The 11819-nt window shown below is 38.0% G+C and overlaps 1 protein-coding gene across 4 annotated transcripts in view; it reads left to right on the plus strand.

Moving 5' to 3' along the window:
* The window catches only part of PPFIA1 (PTPRF interacting protein alpha 1), a 53626-nt gene extending 42250 nt beyond the window's left edge, over window positions 1-11376 (plus strand). For 3 of the 4 annotated variants that reach the window (XM_066551258.1, XM_066551259.1, XM_066551260.1), the window contains 9 exons: window positions 618-680; window positions 1213-1239; window positions 2628-2803; window positions 2901-2998; window positions 3933-4108; window positions 4614-4682; window positions 6150-6315; window positions 7567-7637; window positions 8955-11376. In XM_066551258.1, coding sequence (XP_066407355.1) covers window positions 618-680; window positions 1213-1239; window positions 2628-2803; window positions 2901-2998; window positions 3933-4108; window positions 4614-4682; window positions 6150-6315; window positions 7567-7625 — 834 coding nt within the window. In that variant the 3' untranslated portion in view covers window positions 7626-7637; window positions 8955-11376. The remainder of the gene's footprint in view (window positions 1-617; window positions 681-1212; window positions 1240-2627; window positions 2804-2900; window positions 2999-3932; window positions 4109-4613; window positions 4683-6149; window positions 6316-7566; window positions 7638-8954) is intronic. The other variant, XM_066551261.1, reaches the window with a different exon arrangement.
* Window positions 11377-11819: the final 443 nt, after the last annotated feature.

The raw sequence follows: 11819 nt of genomic DNA on the forward strand, positions 1-11819 counted from the left end.
AGGAATAACTGCAATTTTCTTTCTCGAGGAATAAAGAAATTTATTTCAGTCTAAGTATGCCATCCAAAGTATTTAGAGTATGTGTTATTTTGGCCTCCAGAGAATTTAAAATACAGACGAAGTCTACAAGTGTGTACAGAAATTTGTAGGATAGTTGGAGGCTCTTTTAATGTAGCTGTAAAGCCATTAACTCCAAATAATTCAGGCTACATGATCTAGGAGGCACCTGTCTCTCTCTAGTAAATTTAGGCACGTAGTGGGAATTTTCTCTCATGAGTCTGTCTGCTCTGCAGTCTAAAGTTATTCCTGGGGCTATGTGCTAGGCTACAAATGTATTTTTTGGATTTGAGCAGAGCTGAGTGTTTAACCATTAATGAAATCCTGTCAGCTGTTTCTGCTGCTCAGTTTTGTTAATATCTGTGAAAGAAGTTGATCCCTGTGAACAGGCTTTTATTGCATGCCATGACTGTCAGTAGCTGTAGCTGACCTAAGAGACCATTGCTTTGCCCATGCCTGCTCCTTACATGTACCGATTGCTTATCTGTTCTGCAACCTCTCCTCTTTGTTACTGCTTTCCTTTCACTGGATGGGATTGATTCCCTGTGGGCTCATGTTAGACCACGGGAAATGTCTGGGTAACACATGAAGAGATGGAAAATCTTACAGCCACACAACAAACGGTTAGTTTACAGTGTTGCCACTTCTCTTCCTTAGAGTGCTTTTTCCACTTCTTGAGCATTTGAATCAAATACCTTTTGGTCTTTTTTTTTTTTTCTTTTTTTCGTTTCCTTCAAATTAATGCACTAAAATTCTGGATCATTGCTTCTTCTAACTCTTAACCTTGCAATCTGCATTTTGATAGCTTTTTTCCCAGAAGGGAGGAAGAAAAAAAATCAATGTTGATAAGATTGTAAACAAAACTCTAATCTGTAAATGGAGCTCTGATTTGATTGACAAATAGACAAATTGAATTATTGGTGCAGAAATTTCTTCTCTCCAGAAAACTTAATCAGTAAATGGGGTTTGCAACTTCTCATACAAAAATAAGTGCCTTGTGTATAATTTTTTAAATTGCATGATGCTTGGTTTATCTAGATTTTTTTTGGTATGCAGTAGATTTAGAGTCTTGCAGTGCACCATTAACTTTGACCTCCTTACTAAACTTAACCACTAATATGTGTGTGTTCTTTTGCTTTCCTAACCACCTAACAGGAAGATGAGGAGGGAAGCTGGGCTCAGGTTGGAAACTTTATCTCATATTACAGACTGTATGTAAACTGTCACAATCATTAGAGCATGAAACAATCTGTTTTTCCTTTAGGCCAGCATCTTTTAATGATTCTGGGTGTGACCTGGGGATTGGGAGAGGGGGAAACTGCAGCCTTATCTCTCTACAGTGCACACTTGGGAAATACATGTGATTTAAATATTTTAATGTTTTGGTGGGGGATGGCTCTCTGAGGAAGCCAGAATTCCAAGAGAAGTATCTGCTCTGTGTAGAATGTCCCTGTCCAACCCAGCCACCATCCCAGGTGTGCCACAAGGTACCCTGGGCCTGGATGGTTAAGCAGATTTCTATGCACTAATTCTGTAATTCCCCTTGATTGATTGTTTTGCCTTAAAGTGGTAGCAAATCCTAATTGTGTTCTCAGGCATTGATGTAGCTGAGTATTTATACAGGGATAGAAAGGTAACTTGGGATTTACCCATGATCCATATCTTTGCACAGTGTGGGCTCTTCTTTCTTGGCTGCCCTCCAGCTTAAAGCTGGTTTAAGTCCCATTAACTACATCTCAGCTACTCATTGGTTGACTGTCAGTGATAACAAGTCCAGAATAAGGAGCTCTGTCACTCCTCCACCTTGTGATGGCTTGGAGAGGTGCATTTCCTTTTGGCCTTGCTCCTTTCTGGAAGGTGCTTCATTTAGAGGAGAAATAAAGCTTTTGCCTCTTAACAGAAAAATCTGAATTATTATGCTTTTGAAAAAAGGAGCTCCTGGGTTTTGTTGCCCAAGGAGGGATTAGATGTATGATTACAAACTCTTATCTTTATAGATGTTTTCTCTAAAAAAATGCCTGGTGATTTGCAGACCAAAATTGTAATGAGAAAAATCTCTTTTAGGATAAGGACTAGCATTTAGAATGACTTGTTCTTTGGTAACAGGGTTTTATCAGTTTCTGAAAACAGCTAACTGTAGATAAGAAGGCCTGCAGTTATTTTTCTGATATCTTTTCTTTATAAAGTCACATGAAAAATAAGATTCCCCTCTAGTTTTCAAGAGAGAGAGAATTTACAACATCTCAACACAATGAAATTCTATGGCTTTTGCTATCCAACCATGTAGATTAGTCTTTCTGTAAAATTTTATTATCTCTTGCATATTTTGTCATGCTATTTCTTGATATAAATTGAGGCAGTTTTACTTGCTGATATGAATATCTGCACTTGCTTTCCTCCATGAGGGTGACTTCTTTGGAAAACACACACGTAGTATTCAGTATTCTGATGTGCTTATCTTTACAGGCTAAGAATCAAATAAGCAATTCCTTTAAACTATGCTGTCTAAAACAGCTTTTCTTTTCTCATTGTGATAAGCTTGTCCCTTATTTTTTTTTTTTTCAAACCAGACACTAGCCTATGGTGACATGAACCACGAGTGGATTGGCAATGAGTGGTTGCCAAGCCTGGGGCTCCCTCAGTACCGCAGCTACTTCATGGAATGTCTGGTGGATGCTCGCATGCTGGACCACTTAACTAAGAAAGACCTGCGTGGGCAGCTGAAAATGGTGGACAGCTTTCACAGGTAACGAGGCTGAAACTGGAGACCTCACCCACAGTTAAGTGTTTCCATTATCTCTAAATATTTTTTCTGATTTTTTTTTTCCCTCTGGCCCAAACAGGAACAGTTTTCAGTGTGGAATTATGTGCCTCCGAAGACTGAATTATGATCGAAAAGAACTGGAAAGAAAAAGAGAAGAAAGCCAGAATGAAATTAAGGGTTAGTGCATTGTCTTTACCTCAGTCTGATTCTGCTATGGTTTTACTGATCAGCCTCAAAGATCCATAGACAAAGAAAAGGCTTTAGAGGATGGAACCATTTATAAAATATCAAGTGTTAAATGCACAAGGTGTGTCTGGATGTAGGCCCTGAACCCTGAATGATAAACCACATCATTAAATCACTTATGCTACAAATGTGTGAACATTTTTGCAACTCATACTGCTCTGAAGTTTGAAACAAAATGTTTTAGGAGAATGAGAGTTAAGAGCATGTTGGGGCAGGGGTGTCCTTATTTTCTTCTTTTCCCCCTGTTTTGACATAACTTTACATCTGCATAGATTGTAATTTTATTGTTGCTTGTGGCTGGTAACTTTTATTGTCCAGCAGTTGATGAAAAAATATCCAAGTGACTTAGGTAATTAAATCATCCAGATTCATGATGATTTTTGTAGAATAGAGAAGGAGTAAGAGAAATTAGGGTGGGAATTCATGGTTTTCCAAGATTTGCCATAGTAATTTTGTTCCCTGCTTAATATCAGAACCATTTTTTGATATCAGAGTCTAAAAACTTGCTTAGAAGGTTCTGTCCCTGCTCTTTCCCTTTCCTTTCAAATCATTGATAACCTTTTGGTGGTTAACTTGGTAATTGTGCCTGAGATCATTCCCAGGAGTCACAACTAACTGGCAGCACTGAGCCAGGGTTGTGGCTGGTGGGTTGTTTTTCACCTCCCAAATGGAATGGGTGCATCTCTTGCATCTAGAGAATTGCTCCTTGGAATATTTAAGTTACAGTGTGAAATGTCTTCCAGCAGACTTCTAATATGTTTACTTTCCACTTCACTGCACTCCAATCATGCAGTTCATGACTGGATGATTTGGTTCAGAGAAGTGGTGTTGTAATGAGTCTGGCACTGTGTTTTTGCCTCCCCAGATGTCCTGGTGTGGAGCAATGAGAGGATGATCCACTGGGTGGTGTCCATCGGCCTTAAGGAATACGCCAATAACCTGCAGGAGAGCGGCGTTCATGGCGCGCTTGTGGCCTTAGATGAATCCTTTGATTACAATGCATTGGCTCTGCTGCTGCAAATCCCCACTCAAAACACACAGGTAACCAAGGATGAGGCACTTGAGGCCTCCTAGGAAGGTTAAAAATGGATGCAAAGTTGTCCATTGTCACATAGGACAAAAACTTAAAATCGTGCTTTTCTAATGGTTTTCTAGTTGTTAATAACAATTCTCATTGGTAAATTTGCTTGAGAAAAAAATTGTTTGAATCTTTTCTTCACAGCCCATCTTCACAACAGTAGTGTGAAACTCATCATTTTTGTTGTTTCCTAGTTTTTACTCTGAAATAAATTAAGTTTGAGGTAGAGTCATGAACTTGCATATCACAAATAGAGGAGAGCTGTTAAGTTTTCCTTAAATTTTTAATAAGTTACAAATTAAATTGTAACTCTTCAAGTACTGACCTTTCAAGTATGGAGTATGTTTATTAATCTGATAAGAAAGCACTAAACAATTTGGGTCCTATTAACTTTTTTAAATCATTATAGGTTACTAATTACCAATCTTTTGGAATTAACTTCCATTTCTTTCGTACCACAAACTTCAGGCTCGTGCTGTTCTGGAGAGGGAATTCAATAACCTCCTTGCTATGGGCACTGACAGAAGACTTGATGAAGTAAGTTACTCGAGTTGTTGACCCATTTTATGGTCCTGGAAACTTTACCAGAACTGTTCATTGAAAGAATTTAGCCTGAACCTCTTCAAGCTTTTGACAGAAACTTTAACTGGAAACTCCTTGTCTCTGAGGGTTTCTAAATCTACAGCAGGGTTTGTGTATTTTGGTAAGATGACTTTGAATATGAAAGTATTGGGGAGATTTGCAAGTTTGCTTTTCTAGCTCGTGTGGTTAATATCTAATAGCAGTACTTTGGGCTGAATCCTCTTTATCTAAAATATGGGAAAATTAGTGACCAGCATTGCAATGAACAAGCTGTGATAGAGGAAGGCACTTTATCCTAAAGAGCAGTATTTCAAAGAGCTTTGAGTGGTTTTTAAGAAATCATATGTTAGTTTTGATTCATACTGGTGCAGATGACCACCACTTTGTTTACACATCAATGTAATTTCTGTTGGGCAGGCTGTGATCTTACTGTACAAATTGTGCTGATCTTCTTGTACAAATTGTGCATTGAAATGAGTGTAAAACTCTCTAAGTGTGAAGCTGTTCTGTGCACCAACATCACGGAGGAGTGTTCCATCTTTAATCTTGTAGGTTGCTCAGTGAACAGATTGAAGCTGGTGTTACTTCCCCAGGAGAGCCTTAATTAACTCCATGCTGCCTCATCTTTGGTGTTGATGGGATTTGATGTGGTAGCACATGTAGGCAAAAGTGTTGCAGATTAAGGCTGAAGTGACTAAACCCTTCTGTGGTTAACCAGCTCAGGAAACCAGTCTCAAAAACATTGGTGCTGGGATGAGGAAGAGGACAGGGGAAGGGGAAGCTCCTGACAGCTCTGTTCCTATGTGCATTTCTACCAAGGTCTTAAAACCTATCAGAAAGCATTGATGGTTTTCTAAAATATTTTCCTTGGAGATTTCTAACTGCAAAAGGAGCTTTAAGGGAACAGATGTTTGCTCTGTTCTAGTGGCACAGGGCAGTTTGATCATGAAGATCTCTCCAAATAATATAGACACTTATCTCCTAATTGTACAAGGGAATAAATCTGAGCATTGAAAGGATTTAACTGGTTCTAAATGGGAAGCTGGCAAATGGAGCTGCCCAGTGGGTATATTTGCATTGACACAATACATTCTGATGTACCAAAGATGTTTTTGGAAGTGTATTTAACCGTATTTACTAAGTGTAGCATTCTATTTCTGAGGTGGGAATATTGCTTGAAAGATGCAGATATATTAATGGGGGAAGGAAAATGCACTTGAGTAATTAAATTTCATTTACCCAAGTGCTTAAGGAAAACCCTGCTTGGCAATGCAGTATTTAATACACTTACTTTTTATTTCCTCACAATTGCCTTCTTCAGTGGTGATACATTTACTTAAGTTTGTCAGTAATCCTTTTAATGTCAGTAACAATCCCCAATAACACTTTTTGCACTGCTAATGTTGTTTGTCAATATGACAGGATGATGATAAGAGCTTTAGGAGAGCACCTTCGTGGAGAAAGAAGTTTAGACCAAAGGACATAAGAGGTTTAGCTGCTGGATCAGCAGAGACTCTTCCTGCAAATTTCAGAGTTACAACCTCAATGTCTTCACCCTCTATGCAGCCAAAGAAGATGCAGATTGATGGTATTGATTTTGTATAATTTTAAGCATGATGTTCTTTTTTTTTTTTTTTGCCTGAGATTCCAGAGGAATTAAGTCCAAATGACCTTTTTGCTGCATAAAAGCATCTGCCTTGTGCATGGTTGTATTTATAACACTGTGTTTAACCATAGGGTGCTTTGTCATTTCAGGAAGCTATACTAGAGGTGGAATTTTTTTTTAAATCACTGGAGTAACAAAATGAGAATCATAGCTAGAAATAAATGTAATTTAGGAAAGTAAAATGACAGCTTAATAGGAGTCTTTTAATCACACAATGCATAATTTCTGATTAGCAGCAATTAGACCAATATGAACCCCACTTCTGAAATGCAATAAAATGCATTCAAAAGTGATGTGAATAAACCCCCTCAGATAATTTTGAGATGAGTAAAACTTCAGTAACAGGTGTATTACCCCCTCTGCAGTGATCACTTCAGTATTGACCATAGTTGAAATCACTGTTTTATTCATTGCTGTGTGCTTAATGATCTTTGGGTATATGTGTGCACACACAGGTATGAGTTAAAAAAAATCCCAAACCAACAAAAGCAGACCCCAAAAATCCCACCTGGAAGTGGAGGTTGATCACCTGTCACATGAGGGATCTTGTCTGTTTAAAAACCGTAACTGTAGCAACATAAGAATAAACTTTGACTTGAATTTAGTTTACAAAAGACACACAGAAACAAATATGAAATGTTTTTTATTGGAACAGACAGGGTGAGAACACAATCTGTCGGAGTTGCCTCAGGTTCTGAAAACTCTTATTTATTCATAAAGCTAAAAAAAACAATTTTTGCATCTGATGCTACTCTCAGTAAGCTCTTCTAAATTTTAGGTACTGTCAATAGCACAAAATATTTACCAAAATTCATGTGGAAAACTCTATAAATGAAAGTAGGTTAAGCCTTTACCATGTAAAACCACTTTCTTTTTCAAATATTAGACATTTACAAAACTACATAAGGTGGTAAATAACTTAGAAAATCACCTTTGCCAATTTCTCTGTGCTAGCTGGCAAGCAGATTTTTTTTAGAATACTTTTTGTTAGCCTGTGGAACAAGAAGTGGTTAATATGCAAACTGTAAAATAAATTCTGCTTTTCTAACTTGTAACCTTAGAGTTGGGTGAGTACCAAAGCTGTAATCACCATTGCTGTGGAGGGTTTTTTTTTGTTTTGAAAACTAACATGCATGCTGTGTTCTGCATGTCTTCCCATGCTTCTTGGAATAGGCAGTGTATCAGGAACACAAAGATTGGATTCTGCCACAGTAAGGACCTACTCCTGTTAAAGCCTTCTCCTGGTGAGTAAAGCTGATAGGAATAACACTGAAGCAGCTATTTATGAAATAAAGCAGCAGGGATTTTCCTACAGTGGTTTTACACACTTAGAAAATAGTCCAGGTTTTCAGGCTAGGTCATTATATTGGAAATCCCAAGTTTATTTCCTACAATAAGACAGAGTGTTGAAATACTGGGTTTTGTCAGAACTGTGTTCCTGTGAGATTTTTAAAACAGCTTCAAAAAGGACCTGTGCTAAACAGCTCTGTAGAAAGTGTTGAAATCAAAGGCTGGATAAAGCACAGCTAGTGGAAGTGGGGAGGGGGGAAGAGAATGAATTAGGGATGTAAAGAAAGTAATCCATGTGTGATACTTCAGCTCAGATTGTTGATCTCTCAAAGTCTTTGCTTGGTCAGAGCTGTCCCACTAAAGCATGCTTCAGTGCTGAATTGTTACAGGGATAATTGCAGTTTCCCAGTTCCTGGACACTCCATAGCACTGTGATTGCTTGGGCTGGCTGCTTGGATTTAGCTACCTGCAGCCTCAATTTGGGGAGCAGGGCTGTTGATGTGTTGTAACACAAAATCCATGTATTCTGGCTTGTGAAAGAGCTGTAGTTCTGTCTTCCTCCAGGATCTGGAATCTTTCTGCAGCAGCCTCTGCTGTATTTTCTCATGGCACAGTACTTCTCTCATTTTGCAAGCAAGCCCAAAAATGATTTTTTTTCTTTTACTACAATGAATTTTAAAAAATCAACTCAGTGGCTCTTTCCCCCTCACTGATATCTTTCATGGACTGTAAATTGCCTGTCTTCTCTGCTTGCAGTGTCTTTCTTCTTACTGGTAGCATCCCTTCCAACTCATGTCTTTGCTTCCTCAAATTCAGAACCATTTTGCATGTATGAGTTGAGTTCTAAAGAGTTCTTACATGTGAAATGCTGAGAGAGGAAATTCCTGCATGTAGCAGCTCAGACCACATGAGTGTGTCAGTTCATACATAATCTCAGGAGCTCTCTTTAAAGTATTTTTAGTTGCAAGAAACTGAAGTTTTAAGTCTCTCCCGCAGATCCTCCTCCCTGGTTCAGGATTTTCTGTAGTCAGATGATGTGGGATGGAAATCCTCAAGGCAGAAACATTTGCCCTCATTGCTTTATTTGCATTGCAGCTGGAGATTGCAGGAGACAATAAAATGATATCCAGCATGGCATGGCAGTGATTCAGTGCATCACTGCTGAGCTGTTTCTGACAATCTTGGAATGCAATGGTGGTTAAAACCTGCTAATGGAATCTTCTGTGTTTTCTTTTCTTTTTGTGTGTTGTTTTTGTTTGTTGTTTTTGCAGTTTACCCACACTATTTCTACCGGTGATATGCAGCATTTTGAACATTTGGAACCCTTAACCTGTTAATACTTGTTAAATGGACACTTTGAGATATTTTATTACAGAGTTTTTAATTAGCAAATAAATTCATGAGTACTATAGAGAAAATATTTTAGAATCTAAATGTTTCTTATATTTATGTGACTTGTCATTTATATAGTTACTTACTTTTTCTGTTTCTATTCAGTCTACAAATCAAATCATTGCTGATTTTTTATTCTAATTTTAGTCTTTCCAGCTGAATGTACTGTAATGCTTGTATGTATATGTCCCTATGAGCAACATAGGGTTTTTGTAAATTATGCAGTAACTGTAATTATCATTGTTTTTTAATAATGAAACTGAAGGTGAAAAGGATTTTAATACCTTTGTAAAAGTATCATGACACCGAGCAGTATATATTTTGTCTTTTGGAGCGCTTAGCTTAGATCTGAAAACAAGTCCAGCTTTTTTTCAGGTGAGCCTTTGTTGACGTAGGAGGGACGGTACACGAGTGTTGTTCTCCTCAGAGCTGTACCTTTCCACACAGAGGATGTGTCAAGTAGTGGCAATTTTTCTTTATTTAAAGTAGAAGTGGTTGGAAAAGCTGGGAGGAGCTCTTCAGCCTGCAGGACGTGTTGTAGGAGCGATTGCCTCAGTGCTCACACCCTCTGCTGTGTTTGTGCAGCGCCTCTGCGCAGTGACTCAAAACAAGCCATAAACCAAGGACTCTTTTTATTTTCGCTTTTCCTTCCCTGAGGAAGACAGACTTCATAATGATTCCTGGTCGTGAGCCACAGGCCACAGAGAGGTTTTTTTTTTTGTCCTAGACCTTTTTGCTTGAAATCTCTTGGTGGAAAGATGCTGGTGGAACCAGTTTTAATGGACCAATCCTAAAGCACTGCAGCCTCCTGTCAAATGAGTAGTCAAAGATGAAGGTACAATGGGCTGAAAACTAAAGCAGTGCATCTTCTACTAAAGGCCTTACTTTTCTTATGTAAGTCATCCTATGTGTTTTGTAAACTTGTTCTAAAGACTTGTCCGGACTTTCATTTGGATGGTTGTAGCCATTTTGGACTGTATGAGTAGAAAATGTATCTGACACTTGTAAATGGCATATTAAAAAGCCAGCAAGAATCTGTTCAGATGGTGCATTATTTATTATGCAACAATATATATAGCATGTCTTTTTTCTTATTGTTTTCCACTTTTAACTTGCTTGTAAAACTGAAATTCATTGTTACTGTTCTGTTTTTCTATTAATCTTTTGTGTATTTTCAGATTATGTAACAATATGTACAGTCTACTTTTGAACTATTTTTATCACAGTATTATTTATTGCTTTCAATAAAGTACTGATGCATTTCCACTGCCAATAAAACACTATGGAAAAGCTAAGATCTATTTGTATGCAGGCAGAAACTTTGCAGTGAGTGGATATTGTCAATAAAGCGTCTTAATGATTGTTTGCTGCCCTGTAGATCTGGTTTCAAATGATGACCTTTTTCCAGGAGCAAAAATATTCAGTTAGATGTGACATTTTCTTTGGAATTGTTGGAGTTCACAAGCATTAATATCAGTTTTCTGGAAAAAAAACTGCTTTATTGCCTACTTCTACTCATCTTTAGAGCCATGATTTGCTTTTTAAAATAATAAACCAGACCTGACACACAACTTCAGTGTATTCTGGTCCACATGGTGAAGATGGAAATGCTGTCCTAGACAGCAGCAACAGTTGCTTTGGTAATAAAATGAAATCATGGCCATAGTGATATTAGGGGGAGAAACATAGGAGTTGAAGGAACCAGTGCAAAATGGGGTCACAATAGGGCTGTTCATGTCAATTTTGGTATATTTGTAAACCATTTCATTGAGTAGAAGACAGAGGGATAAAGTTGCAGAATGATGAAAAGAGTAGTAAAGCGTATTTCATCATGTCCTCCAGATCAACAGCAGGATGTGGAATGCCTGGAGAAACACTGCCATGGATGCTCTAAACCTTGTTCAGTGGTGCATCTCTGTTTGTCTGGCTTGTCTGTACAAGTTGCTGTCTGTCCATTTGCAGTCTCTTTTATATTCTCAGAGAATCTATCTTTCTAGAAAAAAAAACCTAAAATGGAACTGCAGAAGGAAATCCTGACTCACTGCTCAGCTAAACTTTGCTGTTTAGAGAAACCTTGCCTAGGCGTTGCTGGTCACTGATGTGAGTGATAGTAGGTGTTCAAAGTCATGTATTGTTGCTTCTCAAAAGTGAAACCAATGCGGGATAGACTTGTAAAATGTGAACAGAAAATGCGTTTATTATTTTGAGGCTGTAAAACCTTAACTGTTATGGAACAATGGAACTGACATGAGAGGTAGAATAAATGAGTGAAATGGCGAAAGCTTTCACAAACTGGCAAAACTGTGTGTGGTGACTTCCTTCTGAGTTACACAGCAGAGTTGTGCTGGAGAGATCCAGAAAAACGTGTCTTGCTCAATTTTAATAACTCCCACACACCCTGCTGAAAGAAAACTGCACATGGAAAAGGCACCTGGGTCTGTTACAGTGAGCTTTAGATAATGCTTGATTAAATACAATGTGTTTTGTAAATTGCCAAATGTCTATAAAGGCTTTGGTTGACAAGAGGGCTGTAAAAATTAAACTATGAGTCCTGTCTGCATGCTTCAGAATTATCTGAGTGAACTTTAAACTTGCAATTTTTGCACATTTAAAAGACAGGGACTCTCAAAACAGATGTTTCAACTCTTGTCTTTTAAACTGCTGTAGCAGTGTCTTGTCTTGTGGACAGTAGTGATTTATCATGCCAAGATTTGGAGAACGGGTAAATTAGTTCCAAGCAGAAT

This window comes from Molothrus aeneus, chromosome 6 (genome assembly GCF_037042795.1).
Source record: "Molothrus aeneus isolate 106 chromosome 6, BPBGC_Maene_1.0, whole genome shotgun sequence".
Taxonomy (NCBI): Eukaryota; Metazoa; Chordata; class Aves; order Passeriformes; family Icteridae; genus Molothrus; species Molothrus aeneus.